General features: G+C 40.2%; 1 protein-coding gene across 10 annotated transcripts in view; it reads right to left on the bottom strand.

Moving 5' to 3' along the window:
- The window catches only part of LOC140733174 (serine/threonine-protein kinase MRCK alpha-like), a 575,430-nt gene that overhangs the window by 103,447 nt on the left and 455,351 nt on the right, over nt 1–16,632 (bottom strand). For all 10 annotated transcript variants that reach the window (XR_012100237.1, XM_073056117.1, XM_073056119.1 and 7 more), the window contains 2 exons: nt 7,067–7,172; nt 5,539–5,687 (listed from right to left, as the gene is read on the bottom strand). Coding sequence is in view for 9 of the 10 variants with exons in the window: in XM_073056117.1 (XP_072912218.1) it covers nt 5,539–5,687; nt 7,067–7,172 (255 nt within the window). In the remaining variant the exon portion in view is untranslated. The remainder of the gene's footprint in view (nt 1–5,538; nt 5,688–7,066; nt 7,173–16,632) is intronic.

Below are 16,632 nucleotides of genomic sequence, written 5' to 3' on the forward strand. Positions count from 1 at the left end.
TTAGTTTTGCTACAACAAGTGTATGGGACATTGGAAAAAAGTTGAATTTCCCCATGGGGATGAATAAAGTATCTATCTATCTATCTAAAGTATTGTAATCATCACTAGGTAATTTACCTTGAATTAAAGAAACACAACTCATAATGGCAAGAACATCAAAAGGTATTGGGGCCTGTCACCAATAAAATCATCTGAGGTCAGGATACTTTTATATCTTACCCAACTATATTTGTTTATGTTGTGCTGACAAATCCTCTAATGTGACCTTATTGAGGCATATAATCCTCTAATAAAGTTGAAATTGTGTACTGCATTTACTCCTCTCTGTGCGACTTCAACTGGTTTTCTTTTTATACATTGCACTTGACTGCTCCTTCAGAATGTAAGTGACTTACTTGGTCCTGAAATCCCACACAACCAGGTTCAGGAAAGACCTACTTTCCTGCAATCATCAGGTTCTTGAACCAACCTGCACAACTATGGAACACTTTGTATCAGTTACTTTGATTTTGTCTTTTATTTTGCACTAATGGCTTGATTTTGTAGAGTCTTTATTTTCAATGCATGGTATAATTTTATGCATAATTTATATCTGTGTTGTCTGTACCCATATACACATCATGCTGCTGCAAGTTTTTCATTGCACTCTCCCTCACCGTACTTGTTCACATGACAACAAACTTGACATATGGATGTCATTTAATAATTGTTTTGAAGTTTAAAAAAAAAGTCTCAAGATGATTTATAGGAATATAATCTAGCAAAATATGACATGGAAGTATGCAAGGAAATATCAGACGACTAAAAGCTTACATGAGGGAGGCAGAGGGAATTCCAGAAGTCAAAGTCTGGCAGCTGATGTCATGGCCACTACTGGCATGACAATGAAAATCAGGAATGTACAAGAACTCAAAATTGAATCAAATTTTTTCAGATTTCTTCATTACTGGATTAATAGCAGGGCATTACCTACAGTACTGTGCAAAAGTTTTAGCCACATATATATATAGAGTTCCTAAGACTTTTGCATGGTACTGTATTTGTCAATGTGGAGCAGAGAATGAATTTGAAAACTTGGCAGGAGCAAAGGATGTTGGGAATGGCAATGGTGTAGTGTTGCAGGAGGGGTGTGGGACAGATGGCAGAGAAGGAATGCCAGGGGTAGCATATGGCTTAGGTGCAGACACACCCAGCCCTGAGACAACAGGCAAGGTCATTTGAGTTCAAACAATTGGTTTATTGATTAATACTGAATGTCTCGCATGTCAGAGTCAGGTTTATCATGACTCGCATAAATTTTTCTACTTTATATAGGCTGTATATTTATATCATTTCTGCTTTTACTATATGCTTGTGTTATTTTAGGTTTTATATGTTATTTGGTATGATTTGGTAGTTTATTTTTTTGGTCTGGGAACGCTCAAAAATTTTTCCCCTATAAATTAATGGTAATTGCTTCTTCGCTTTACGACATTTCGGCTTACGGACCATTTCATAGGAACGCTCTACCTTCGGATAGCGGGGGAAACCTGTATTTTAAACAATTCATAAGTAGCACTGACTACTTATATTTGGAGGACTGACTCCTAAAATCTGCACATGGACTTGCAATGATGGAACCAAATCTGCATTGTGTAATTTAAGTAAGCACAGTGTCCCAAGGTGCATCAATACCAGCCAGTGACATTGGTAAGAATATTGTAGCAGATATTTTGTTTGCAATGTTTTCAAAACATAAAACTTGCAATCATAATGTTTTCAAAACTCAAGAGCTACTAATGTCATATTACTATTTATTTAACTCTGGTTTAATCCTGTATATGTGAAACTTTGTATTTTTCATATCATTTTCATATACAGTGGATTCCAGTTAATTGTGCCATTGGTTAATTGGTGCAGCTGCTTATTTAGGACAACTCTTAAAGAACAAGAACTAATCGAGAAAATAACCAGGATTCCCTTTCTTTATTTGGAACATTATGCAGCTTAATCAAGACAGGAGACTTCTGCCAAACAGTTTTGAACTAGTGTCAGTCGCATACACTTTGTGTGGACATTACAGCGAACAGTTTTTAAATAGCATCAGTTGTGTATGTTTGTGTTCAAACAGCAGTGATTTTTGTCACTGACTATTGGTAAGAAATAAGCAGTAAGACAATACAGAACTGTTTTGATCATTACAGTTTCAAGCATTTGAGCTTGGAGATGGCAGAAATGGTATGGAGTGAAAATGAAATCATTGCACTATTTCAACAAGCAAGGGACTATGAAGAATTTGAAGTTACCGACAATCACCTTCAATGCTATAATGAAAATAAAGATTTGGAGGATACAAAAGCATTGTTTGAAGGCAGTCCACTATCTGCACTGATTTTGTTCATTTGTAGTCAATCAAAAGAACACGGCGATGTACACTGGATGAATTCCTCCATCAATAACCATTAGGAACTAATATACAATTTTATATTTGTAGTAGTGTTGATAGAGTTCTAATTTGTTGTATTTCACTAAAGTACATAATTTGTTTACTAGTTAAATGGTAGTTTGTCATTTTTTTTTCCCTTTTTAACTATTTCCATAAAACTTTGGCTAATTGGGCCAAAATGTACTGGTCCCAATCTGTCGCAATTAACAGGAATCCGCTGCATTTCTTCTTACAGAGGATGCCATTTGGTCCATCAATCCCATCTCTCCATTTATTTCCTGGTAATGTATTTCCCCATACATATTCCAGGAAAGAGGAAGACAAAGTCAATGTGAAAGATTATGAATGAATAATTTTCTTCATTGTCCAGTTTTAATGTGTATATGAATTGCCTCTGCAAATCTCACCTAATTTTTATTTAGAGTCACAGAAACCAGAAACAGTTCTTTCAGCTCATTATGTCCATGTCGACCATCAAGTTAAATCTCTCTCCTAGATCCACAAAAAGTGCATTAAAAAATACAGGTCCTCTCCCAGCAGTGTTCTGCACCTGTCAACATTTGTAACCTGGACAGTCAATAAGTCAGCAGTGAGTCTATGAAACAAATGCCCGGGCAGCAGAAAATGTCTGCAGCACCACAGCAGCCAGCAAATTCATTCTGCTGGTCTTCCAGAGACTTGCTCATATGTATTGGCTGTACATAAGTTAGGCGTTCGTAACCTGAGCAGGACCTGTACTTGATAGTTCACTCCATACTTACTAATTTTAATATGGCCTGTTCAGTAATTGCTGCATCTTACTGCTACAGGATATTATTTAATTTTTAAATAATTCTATCCTTTCCGAGGAGAGCTGGGACTCAGTTCTCAAATCGGTTAACTCAACCTCTCTTTGTGCTCGCCATTGCCTTTTACAGTTTAAGATTGTTCATAGAGCCCATATGTCTAAATCTAAACTATCTCGATTCTACCCTGGCATTAGTCCGCTCTGTGATAAATGCAAGAGGGGCATGGCCTCTCTCATCCATATGTACTGGCTCTGTCCTAGCTTGGAGAAATTCTGGAAAGATGTCTTCACTACATTATCGGGTATTCTGAATCAGCATCGAGAACCTTTCTTGCTCTGTTCGGTTTTTGGGGCGAGACAGATTTATGTCTGGGTCTGACCAAATGCCGAATACTATCCTTTGCCTCCCTCCTGGCTAGACGCTTGATCCTCCTTAGATGGAGAGATGTTGCCCCGCCCACTCATGCGCAATGGCTTAACGACATTATGGCCTGCTTGGACCTCGAAAAAATTCATTATTCAGTTCTTAATTCGGATCTAAAGTTCCATAAGGTCTGGGGACCTTTTATCGAGTACTTTCATAACCTTCCTCTTGACTAGGGTTTTTTTTTCTTTTTTTTCTTCTTTTCTGATCCTTGCTTTCAGCTCCCTTTTTTTTCTGGTAGTAGGCATTATTATCCTCTGTTGCTAAGTGTATTCACAGTCTGGGAGTTTGACTGTCCTGACCTATACTCTTTATATTGTGTTGTGGTCGGTCTGGAGTTGTTTTTTTTCTTGTGTTGTGGGGCTTGGGGAGGACACTAAGCTTACTTGTCTTTAATTCAGGTGCTTTTTTGTTAAATTCTCTTCCTTTGTAGCATATTGTTATTGTATGCTTAATTTTGCACTGTATTAATGCTCCTCATTGGGATTTGGGGTTTTTAATTTGTAAAATGTTTTGAAAAACTAATAAAAAAAATTTAAAAAAAAATTCTATCCTTTAAGCCTTATTCTGGCATTTTCTACCATCAAGCCTTAAAACTGAATGAAATTTCCAGAGGCCTAAGATATTGCTTTCTGGAAACATTCCTACACTTCTGAATATAGGTTAACAACACTGGGAGAAAATTGAATAGTAACAAGGGCAAGGAGGTAGCTCTTTTAAGCAACTTAAGATCATAAGACAAAGGAGCAGAATTAGGCTACACAACCCATTGAGTCTGCTCCATCATTCCATCATGGCTGAATTTTTATCTCTCTCAACCCCATTCTCTAGCCTTCTACCTGTAACCTTTGAAGCACTGATTAACCAAGAACCTACCAACTTTTGCTTTAAATATACTCAATAATTTAGCCTCCACAGCCATCCATGGAAATGAATTCCACAGATTCAGCATCCTCTAACTAAAGAAATCTTTTCTCATCTGTGTTCTAAATGGATGTCCCTCTGTTCTGAGGCTGTGCACTCTGGTCCTGGACTCACCCACTCTGTCTAGGCCTTTCAATGCTCAATAGGTTTCAATGAGGTTATCCCCACCTCCACTATCCTTTTAAACTCCAGCAAGTACATATGCCCAGAACCATCACACCTCATATGTTAACCCTTCTCATGAACTTCCTCTGGACCCTCTCCAATGCTAGCACAATTTTTCTTAAATAAAGGCCCAAAGCTGCTCATAATACCCTAAGTGCAGTCTGACCAATGCCTTATAAAGCCTCAGCATCACATTTTTGTTTTTATATTCTAATCCTCTCAAAATGAATGTTAACATTGCATTTACCTTCCTTACCACCAACTCAGCCTCTAAATTAACCTTTAAGAAACCCTGCACAAGGACTCTCAAGTTCCTTTGCACCTCAGATTTTTGAATTTTCTCCCCATTTAGAAAATAGTCTACACTTTTATTCCTTCTACTAAAGAGCATGAACATACAACTTCCTTACACTATATTCCATCTTCTACTTCTTTGTCCATTCTTCCAATCTACCAAAGTCCTTCTGAAGACTCACTGCTTCCTTAACACAACCTGCCTCCCCACGTAAGGTTGTATTGTCTGTAAACTTGCCCACAAAGCCATCAATTCTGTTATCCAAATTGTTTACATATAACATGAAAGTAAGTGGTCCCAACACTGACCCCTGCCAGCACCACTTGTCACTGACAGCCAACCAGAATTGGCCTTTATTCCAACTCTTTGCCTCCTGCCAACCATCCAATCTTCTATCCATGCTAGTATTTTTCATGAAACACCATGGGCTCTTATCTTGTTAAGCAGCCTCATGTATGGCACCTTGTCAAAGGTATTTTAAAAATCCAAGTAATCAATGACAACTTCTGTGAACTCACCATTCAGTAGATATGCTAGCGGCTTTGACTTTATTGAGTTCATCCTGAATGACCTGTTTTGCACGGATTTCTGCATCAAGAGCTGACTGTAGCTCCAATCGAGCTGACATGTCCACTTTCTGAGAGCGTCGCATCTTCCAGGGCATATCCTGAAAGGAGTAGTAAGGGAAAGAGTGGAGTGGCATAGGGAGAGGAGCAGTAGATGGAGAGAGAAGTGGACAGCAAAGAAAGACAGGAAAGAAGAGAGGGAGCCAGGGAGGAGGCAGAAAGAGGGAGGGGGAAAAAGGAGAGGAGTGGCAGAGAGAGAAGAAGATGGCAGAGAAATACAGAGAATGGCAGAAGGATGGAAGAGGAGTGGCAGAGAGAGAGAGGAAGAAAGGGATGGAGTAGAGGGGAATGTAAAAGGCAGAAGGAGAGTGACGGTAGAGAGAGCAAGGGGATAGCAGAGACATATTGGGGAAGTAGCAGAGAAGAATGGAGAGAAGGAGAGGAATGGGAGGGAGAAGGGGGAGTGGTTGCAAAGAGTGATAAGGGGTGGCAAACCAGCAGGTTTGTGGAGCACAGAGAGAGGGAGGGGCAGCAGAGAGATGGGGAGAAATGCAGCAGGGAAGGTGGGGGGGGAGGCAGAGGAAGAGCAATGAAAGAAATTAAAAGACAGATGGGGAGGGGAGGGGGAGAGGGGTTGAGGGTGAGGGGGTAGAGAGGGGGGGTGAGAGAGGGGGTTGGAGGGGGTGACAGTAGGAGAAGGGGAGGGGACGGGGAGGTGGGAGAGCGAGTGAGAGAGAACGAATAGAGAAAGTGTGCAAGGAAATGGAAGGAGTGAAGTGGGAGGAAAGAGAAAAGGAAAAAGAGAGAAAGAGTGGAAAAAAGAGGCACAGGTCACTTAAGAATTCTATTAGCCACTGGTCCCCTGAGAAAAATGGAAACAACTCACGTGACATATCCCTTTCTCAAAGATAGAATCTTCCCTGAGCCATCAGCAGATGAATGCTCCAGATGAGGTTTCACTTCCAAAACAAGTCAGGCCATGGACAGCAGGACACGTGTCCTTAAAGAAAACATCCTGCACCTACTTTTAATGTTAGTCTTCAGTTGTCTGCTTTGTTGAAATACATAGCGGAGATGTGGCCCATACAGTAAAAGGCTGGATACTGTGATAAAAGTCTTTGAGGTGGGTTCAAGGTTTATCAATCCTTACACAATTGTCTAAACCTCAGACAGTTTCCTTTTCCTCCCCACACTTTAATGTGAAACTACGTGAGGAGGTTGAGGGTATAGCTGTAAAGATAAAGAACATTTTATAAGGAAGGAAGATTTAGACTCACAGGATGGGTGTGCCATGGGTTGGGAAAAAGCTGGCAGGGAAAATTATGCGACTGTATAGTTAGGACATTCCAGTTAGGCCGCTGTGGTGCCATGGAAAACTGATCTTTTCTTATCTGACTGTTTCATATGCTGGTAAAGCCTGACTGCAGTAAAATGGATTTTGGGTTTTAATAGTCGAGAGTTGAAAAATAAAGATCCTTACTGTTGCTCGTGCTCCCAAACTGGAATTTCTCAACGACTCCAACTCCTCAGTCATCTTGGTTGCCAGTGCTTGAAGGTATCCTCGGGCATCTTTCTCATCACTCACCCTATGAACAGTAAATGCAAGTATATCATGTCAATGCACTACAGTATCTCCACTCAGAGGGATTGTCTGGCTATCCCCTGCTACAGTTGCATCATGGTCTGGTTTGGCAATCTGAATGTATAGGAACATAAAGCTGCAGAGAGTAGTAATCTCAGCCCAATACATCATAGGCACATCTTTCCTCACCATTGGTAGTATGTACAGGAAGTACTACATGAAGAAGGCAACATCTATAGTTAAAGATCCCCACCATCTGGGACATGCCATCTTCTCATTAAATATCACTGGTCAAGAGATACACAAGAGTGAAGTCCCATGCTACCATGTTCAAAGAACATGTTCCTTTAACCATTCAGTTCTTGAACCAACCTGCAGAACCCTAAACATCAGTCCAGTATTGCAACACTACATCCATTTTGCACTATGATGGACTTTGTTTATTTTGTTCTAATTGCATTCTTTATGGTAAAAAAAAGTTTATAATTTATGTTTTTTCTTGTGATTGCCGCACCTGTGTGCAGCTGCAAGTAAGTTTTTCATTGCACATGTGCATCCACATTCTTGTGCTTATGACAATAAACTTGAAATATTTAACAGTAGGTTTAATCACACATGGCTGACAAAATGAATGAACAAAACTTATGATGTAATATTTACCAACTGGGTACATTTACACATCACAAGATCTGTACTCAGGCAGCTGAATATTCCATCTTAATGCTTCCAGTTTAACAAGGAAGAGAGTGACACATAAAGCAGGAGACTACAGGCGTTAGTTGTTGGGAAGGTGCTGGAAGTTTACAATGAAGAAAAAACAGCCAGTCATTTAGAAAAACTTGTTGCAATCAAAACAAGTCAACAAAGTTTTATGAAAAGGAAATAATGTTTGACAAATTTGCTCAAGTTCTTTGATGACATACCAATGTTTATAGAGAATATCTGTATACTTTCATAAGACATTCAATAAGATGTCGCATTAAAGGCGAGTGTACACATTAACAACTCAGACTGCTTATCATAGAAAGAAACATTGAAATGAATGCGGAGGGTAAGCGCTGGCTGCCTGCCTTTTGATCACTGGTGGGATCGCTTTGCTACTGGAGAGGGGAGACTGTCTTTTGGTTGCTGGTGGGATTGCTCTGCTGCCAGAGAGGGGAGAGGATGCCACTGTGCCCAGAGAATGTTACCCAGGTTTTGTGTGTTTTGGATATAGATATAAATATGGATTTGGACAATGGACATTTTTTCAGTCTTACAGTTTTTTATATTCTCCGTTTTTCACCGGATCTTTCTCATTTTGTGTGTCTGGGGGAGGGGTTAATGTGCCAGTTCTGTTTTTGTTTGTTTTTTTTTACTCTGGGGAGGGGGGATTTGGGGGTTGATCATCATACTGCCATTCTTTTCTTTCTTGGTTTTGTGGCTATCCAGAGAAGAAGAATTTCAGAGTTGTTATTTTGATAGTAAATTAATCTTTGAACCTTTGATACAAACAGCAGAGTCAGAATAAATGGGTCTTTTTCAGACAGCAAAAATGGAACTAATGACTTAGTTCATTCTTGAAGTTCAACCTTGCCGATGACATAAAAAGATGAAAGGCCATCTTGTGTTGAGAACAATTAAACTGTAACAGGATATATACAGGTTGAGGGAGTGGGCAGAAGCTTAGCAAATGGAGCTTAATGTAGGAAATAGTGGTGTCATGCTGTTCGATAGGTAGAATCAAATTCAAAGTCTGAGACATTGCAAATGAGTAAAATGTGGAGGGATCCAGGAGTTCATATGTCAGGGTTGTGGCTCAGATTTAGTTTATTAGGTTCATAGAGATGGCTTTGGGGTCAGAGAGGGGAGTTAGGGAACAGATTAGGGTTTAGGGACAGGGATGTGGCAAGTTAGAGGTCAGGTCAAAGTGCAGGCCTCTGCTCTGTGTTTGAAGGCCAGCAACACAGATGCAGGACGAAGTATGTTTGTGGTTGATGTCGGACCAGGAGTCCAGTGAGGTCATGGGCTGGTACCACCTTGCCCAGTTCAGTGAGGCATTGGGTTCCAGAATTGGAGTCTTGTGTGGGCAGGAGGGCTGGTGGCCCCCTAGGTATGCAAATTGGTGAGACCAAAGATCGAGGCCTAGTGTTTAAGGTCCTGTGATCAACAAGTCGGAGTTCAAGGCCTGGAGTTCAGAGTCATAACCCTGACTTCTCAAATGTTCTCATGGTCAAGTCCTGGGTTCGATCTCAAAAATTAGAGCCTGAAGGTCAAGTGGAAGCCTGGAAGTTCAAGGCCTGATGGCCAGAGCCCCGTGTCTGTGCCCAATGCCTGTGAATTTGAGAGTCTGCTGGAGGCCAAAGGTGCTCTGTACTATGGTTGGAGGAGGGAGGGAGAGGGAGAGGGAGAGGGGGAGGGAGAGGGGGAGGGGGAGGGGGAGAAAGAGAGAGAGAAAGAGAGAGAGAGAGAGAGAGAGAGAGAGAGAGAGAAAGAATAGAAAGAATAGGGCTTTGCTATTGTTGTTTTATTGCATGTTGTGTTCTGTGTTGTTCTGTCAAGCAGTGTGAGTAGTCTATGTTGGTGCTGAAAAGTCTGGCAACACTTGCAGGCTGCCCCCAGCACATCATTAGGTTGTGTCAGCTGCGAATACAAATGACGCATTTCACAATATGTTTTGATATTCCTGTGATAAATGAATGAATCTGAATCTGAAACACAAAAGGTGAGCATACAGATGCAGCACAGGAAGGAAAAATGGCTTGGGGTTTAAAGTTTAAAGATGAGAATTATTACTAGAATGTAGTGTGAGGCTGAATTCAGCTGTGCATATATTTTGGCTCCTTATTTAGAATCATAGAGCACTACACCACAGAAATAGGCACTTTGACTGATCTAGTCCATACCAAACTCTTATTTTGCCTCGTCCCATTGACCTGCACCTGGACCATAGCCCTCCACACCCAGTTGAAGCTTGAGGCTAAAACCTTTTTTTCAGGTCTGGAAAGACACCAGAATAAAAAGGTTGGGGGAGTTAAAGGAGGATAGCTATAAGTTAATAGGTGAAGCTAGATGGGTAGAAAAGATAAAAGGTTGGATAGGAAGGAATGACAGGACAAGAGTGTGGATCATAAGAGAAAAGAAAGGAAGAAGGACCCAGGAGGTGGTGATAGGTGATTTTATACAACTTCAGCTTAACATCCCAACTCCTGTACTCAGTACTTTGATTTATGAAGCTCAATATGTAAAAAGCTCCTTTACAACTCTATCTACCCATGACATCCTTTTCAAGGGATTATAAATCTGCATTCCCAGACCCCTCTGTTCAACTGCACTTCTCAGTGCCCTACCACTCACTATGTAAGTCCTACCCTGGTTTAACCTCTCACAGTTCAACACATCATTCTTGTTTGCTATTCTTCATCCATCCAATTGTTCCAGCTGGTCTAGATCCTGCTGCAATTTTAAGAAAGGATATTTTACCTTTGGAGGCAGATGGTGAATTTCAGGAATTCTCTACCTCAGATAGTTGTAAAGACTAAGTCAGCGAAGGTATTTAAAAAGGTAGGTAATTTTTTGAAAGATTGGGAACTGAGAGCCACCTGGAAGTGCAGAAGAGGAGTTCAGGATGTAATCATACTGAATTATTGTTCAGGTTTGAAGTGTTCGGTGAACTATTCTTGCTTCTAATTTCTTGTTTGCATCCTTGTGTGCTATACTTTTATTTTTCTCCTGAAGTGGGTGATGCTAGCAAGGCTGCCTGCATTCACTATTATCAACTGTCCTGATTTCGCTCCTTTCATCAGAATTTTGTCAGAAACTAGTTCACCAGCTTGCTTTCACATCATCTACAGTACGTGGTTCTTAAATTATTCCAAGCTCCCCACACTTTGGTATTCTTGTAACAAATTAATGTTTAATACATTCAATTCCTCTGAATATGGAAGTTCCAATTGAGATCAGTCTCTGATTTATCGATTACTTTGCTCCTATTTCTACTGTCTCTGTTCAGCACAAGGAAGTGTTCTGCTCTTCTCTCTCTTATGCTATTTAGCTCCCTCACAGCTAAATTCCTTCAAGACTGCAAGGCTCCAGACCACAGGCATTGGTTTTGTTTTATTATTGCTTGCAGTGAGGTGGGATATTAAAACAAAAAAACAGCTGTGCAACAAATTAAAGTGTTTTCAAATATTTAACGGTCTACATTTCCTCATTGTTTTAGTCGCTTGTAGTTGAGAAAGACTGCATTACCACAAGATGGCACTAGGTGCCTAAGGTTCAAAGCAGAAAACTACTTATTCGTGAACAGATTTGATAGTGAAGCAGCCTTGAACAGAAAATGTTAAAATGTAAAATCAGTTCATGCAGACTTTATTCTATTACTGAAGTAACATTGCTTTGAAGTTCATAGGATGTAAAATTAGATTAGTATACTATTCATTCTGAATTATTACAAAACTGCATGCAGACTATAGGATGCCATTCATCACCTGTCCCAGTTAAACACACTCATCAGTTGTTATTTGTTCAGGAATGAGGGGATTAGATCTACCATGAGAAGTAACTCAGAAAGGTGGAAACAAGGACTGTCTGTCATAGAGCAATATATCATGCATGCAGGACCTTCAGCCCAATAAGTCTATACCAACCACATTGTCTATCTCTCCAGGCCTTTCTTTTCAAGGTACCTATCCAAGTATTTGTTAACTGACACTATTTTACCTGCCAAGGTGACTTTTACTGGTAGCACCTAGTCAATACCTGGTGAGGTGGTGCCTGTGCACAATATTTCCTTGGTCAAAATCTTCCAGATAGTGCACAAAAGTGTTTATTTCACTTCTTTCACATCTGTTTTTCATTTTAGATATGTTTCTGGAAGTGTTAGAGCCTGCAATTTACAGTTTGGAGATCGATTGAGTGATCTAGCACTTTACCGTCTCCAAGAAGATTCCAGAAAAGTGTGAGCTCAAACACCCACAAGGTGAAGAAGCTTACACATGCAAGGTGATGTCAGAGGATGTTATAATGGTTCTGCGTTTATGAATTGGATTTGGGACTTTTTCCAGTCTTTTGGTTTTTATTTTTTTTGCAGGTGTGGGGGTGGGATTGCTGTTTCTCTTAACCTGGTTTTCCTTGCTTCGAGGCTATCTGAATCTCAGAGTTGTATACTGCATACATGCTTTGATAATGAACCTTTGAACTTTTTTTAGCTTATTCTATATGCTCACTACCTTTGGTGTGAAAAAGCTGCCCCTTGGGTACCTTCTAATTTGTTTCCCCTCTTACTCAAAATCAGGGGTTCTGACATGGAGCCATACCATTAACTGAGGGGTCTGTGGACCCCAGGATGGGAAACCCTGATCTAAATCAATGTCCCTGGTTTTGGACTCCCCTGCTCTGGAGAAAAGGCTGTTACTGACCATCTTCGCTACATCTCTCATAATTTTAAACACCTGTAAGGCTGTCCCTCATTCTCTCACATTCCAGGGAATAAAGACCCAGCCTGCCCAACCTCTGCCTATAACTCAGGATCTCTAGTTACGGGCCTGACTAATATCCTTGTGAATCTTTTCTGCACTCTTTCCAGTTTAACCACATCTTTGCTAAACATGGTGACCAAAACTGTACAGAATACTCCAAGTGCAGTCTCACTAATGACATAAACAACTATAACGTAATGTCCCAATTCTATACCCAGGCCCTGACTGATGAAGGCCAGTATACTAAATGCCAGCTTTACCACTCTGTCTATCTGTGACGCCACTTATCGGAGTACTTGAAGGCACGTGATAAAATAGGCTATCGTCAGCGTGCTTTCCTCAAGGGAAAATCGAGCCCGACTGTTGGAATTCTTTGAAGAAATAACAAGTAGGATAGACAAAGGAGAAACGGTGGATGTTGTGTACTTGAATTTTCAGAAGGCCTTTGACAAGGTGTCACACATGAGGTTGCTTAACAAGTTAAGAGCCCATGGTATTACAGGAAAGATTCTAGCATGGATAAAGCAGTGGCTGATTGGCAGGAGGCAGAGTGTGGGAATAAACAGAGCCTTTTCTTGTTGGCTGCTGATGACTAGTGGTGTTCCACAGGGGTCTGATACTTTTTACGTGTATGTCAATGACTTAGATGATGGAATCGGTGGCTCTGTTTGCAGATGATAGAATGATAGCTGGAGGGGCAGGTAGCTCTTAGGAAGTAGAGTGGCTACAACAGAAAAACAGACAAATTAGGAAATGGGCAAAGAAGTGGCAGATGGAATACAGTGTTGGGAAGTGTATAATCATGTATTTTGGTAGAAGAAATAAAAACATAGACTATTTTCTAAATGGAGAGAAAAATTCAAAAATTTGAAGCAAAAAGGGACTTAGGAGCTTTTGTGCAGGATTCCCTAAAGTTGATTTGCAGGTTGAGTTGGTGATAAGGAAGGCAAATGTGATGTTAGCATTCATTTCAAAAGGACTAGAGTATAAAAGCAAGATGCAATGTTGAGATTTTATAAAGTACTGGTGAGGCCTCATTTGGAGTATTGTGAGCAGTTTTAGGCCCCTTATCTAAGAAAGGATGTGCTGCCAATGGACAGGGTTCAAAGGAGGTTCAAGAAAATGATTACAGTATTGAAAAGCTTGTCATATGAAGAGGGTTTGGCTCTGGGCCTATACTCACAAGAATGAGGGGTGACCTCATTGAAACCTATCAAATGTTGAATGGCTTTGAAAGAGTGGATGTGGATAGCATGTTTCCTACATGGGGAAGTCCAAGACCAAAGGACATAGTCTCAGAATAGAGGGGTGTCCTTTTAGAACGCAGATGAGGAGAAATTTCTTCAGCCAGAGGGTGGTGAATCTGTGGAATTTGTTGCCAGAGATGGCTGTGAAGGTCAAGTCACTGAGTATATTTAAGGCAGAGGTTGATAGGTTCTTGATTAGTCAGGGTATGAAAGGAAAGCAGGACAAAGCAGGAGATTAGGGCTGAGAGGGAAATGTATCAGTCATGATGAAATGGTGGACAGAGCAGACTTGATGGGGCAAATGGCCTAATTCTGCTCCTTTATCTAATGGTCTTCTGTTCCATTACATTCCCACTGCTCTACCATTCATGTGCAAGATCTATAGTGGTTTTACGTTACAAAATAAATCACCGCACACTTACCTATATTGAAATCCATTTAGTCACTCCTTAGCCCAAATGGGTTTCAATACAGATAAATGAGGTGATGTAATTAGTGCCTCACATCATTTGCTTTTCTCACACTTGATTTAGGTTAGGCAGTTCTCATTAAAGCATTTGAAGCTTACTTGCTCAGACCAGCTAGGTTATTATAGTGATATAAATAAGATCCCTATGGCCTCAGTTTAGCCACATCCTATCATGCTAAATAAAACTCTGCCAATGTAGGACTAATACAGGAATTCCCATTATTATAATTTATCTAACAGCGCATGTTCTATTTATTTGGGTCAGCCTTCTAATCTGACATTAAGGCTTTATAAATAAAGACTTGCATTTATATGATACTTTAACACACTGGAAGATGCTTTGTAGACAATTACTGTGAAATGCAGTCCGTATTATTTATGTTGGATCAGATCCAGCAAAATCCTCCAACAGCAATAAAATAACCAACTAGTTAATGTATTTCTTTGATTGAAGAAGTTTGCTCTGGAGATGGGGGGGGGGGGGGGGGGGGTTGGGGCGGTGCTGGGGCTCTTGCTGCTCATCTCTGAAACATACCAGGAGATTTTCAACATCTACCTAAACCAATAAAGCCTGGGTCTTATTTTATCCTCATCTCCATTTCTTTACGGCATCACAGTATCAGTCTGACTAAGGATCAACCCATGGACAAAAGGCACAACTTACCAGCTCCTTGGAACATTGGAAAATGAAAGGCAACCTTACAGAAGTGTTTAATGTTATGAAAGGTCTAGATAAAGTGAATAGTCATAGTCTTCTCCCTAGGCTAGGGCAGAGGTTTAGGATGGGAGGGGAAAGATTTAAAAATGACCTAAGGGACATTTTTCCCAGAGAGGATGGTGGGTAAATGAGCTGCCAGAGGAAGTGGTTGAGGCAGGTACAATAATATCATTTAAAAAGCACTTGGATAGGTAAATGTAAGGGTGGGATTTGGAGGGTTATGGGCCGAATGCAGCACATTGGGACTGGCTGGATGGGCACCGTGGTCAGTGTGGACTCCTTGGACTGAAGGATTTGCATCTCTGCTGTATTGCTCATGACACATGCATTGTATGCTTCTTTAATTCTGGAAATAACTGCATTTTTAAATATAAAGGAACATTTCAAATAATTAATTAGTTTTGAAGCCTCTGATCCAAACAGGGGCAAGTCAAGTCTGTATGCCTCTGACAGGGTTCAGTACAGAATCAGGAGTGTTCACAGCAAGTGAGCAGTTCAATCAAAATCAGCAAGTAGACAGATATCACACTCACAAGAAATAGAAGTTGACAGGGTGAACCTGCTGGTTTGCTTTTCATAGTTAAATCTTATACATGGTAAGTCAGCACAAGCTGCATCAGTCAAACCTGTGGTTGGGCCAACATCTGTTCTCACTTCACTAAGCTTCTATTTTTCTTTTGGATTAGATCCAGCAAAGCCATATTAAGATAATCACATGCGCAAAGGTGCACATTATATATGGTAAGATACCCAAAAAGCATGGATTGCTAAAGAGCAAGGCTTGTTTTCTAAATCCCTGCCAGTGATGCACTTCCCAAACCAGCAAGAACATCATTAAAACTCAACAAAGGCCTAGATCAAATCTAAGCTTTCTTTTAACATCAAAATTAAATTCAGCTTATGTTAACAAAAATAGGAGTGCAACACACTGACATAAATAAAATTCTACAAATTATTTTTTTTAAAAATCTCTTTTCAGCTTCTTTAATAGATTCTCACCTTTGCTGGGATGCTGCAGCAATTTAGGCATACTTAGCTTATGTAGGTCAGTAGAATTGTCCTAGTTACCTAATTAGAGACACAAATGTAGGCATAGGGAGGAGGGCTACAGCAAAGACTTCTATTTATGAGAAGAAATTTAGAGTGCATTCTGTTAGAAAGCATGTTTCCATAATGTGAATTGCTTATAATGCGATTGATGAATTAGGGGGCACTATTTGCATTACTTCTGTTTCAATCTATGCTTTGAAGGTAACTACTGCCTGCTCTGCTAAAATATGACATTTTATAATGTAAAGTTTCTTAGAAATGCAACGATCCTGTTATAGCAAATCTACCTATAATCATATATCTACTATCACCCGTTAGCTCATCTGTTCATCTACTTACATGTTTACTTCAATTCCACTTGCTCTGTATCACTGGAGAGGAATGAAAAAGTTGCTGTTCTGCATTATGACTGGTGATTACTGAAATAAACCATGAAGGGGATTTGAAGCACAAATTCCTTTAACCAGTTCGTTGGCATTTGTATTTAAAGGAGGTGCTCCCAACCCACCGACTCAATCTGA

The sequence above is a fragment of the Hemitrygon akajei genome, chromosome 9, assembly GCF_048418815.1.
Source record: "Hemitrygon akajei chromosome 9, sHemAka1.3, whole genome shotgun sequence".
Classification (NCBI taxonomy): domain Eukaryota; kingdom Metazoa; phylum Chordata; class Chondrichthyes; order Myliobatiformes; family Dasyatidae; genus Hemitrygon; species Hemitrygon akajei.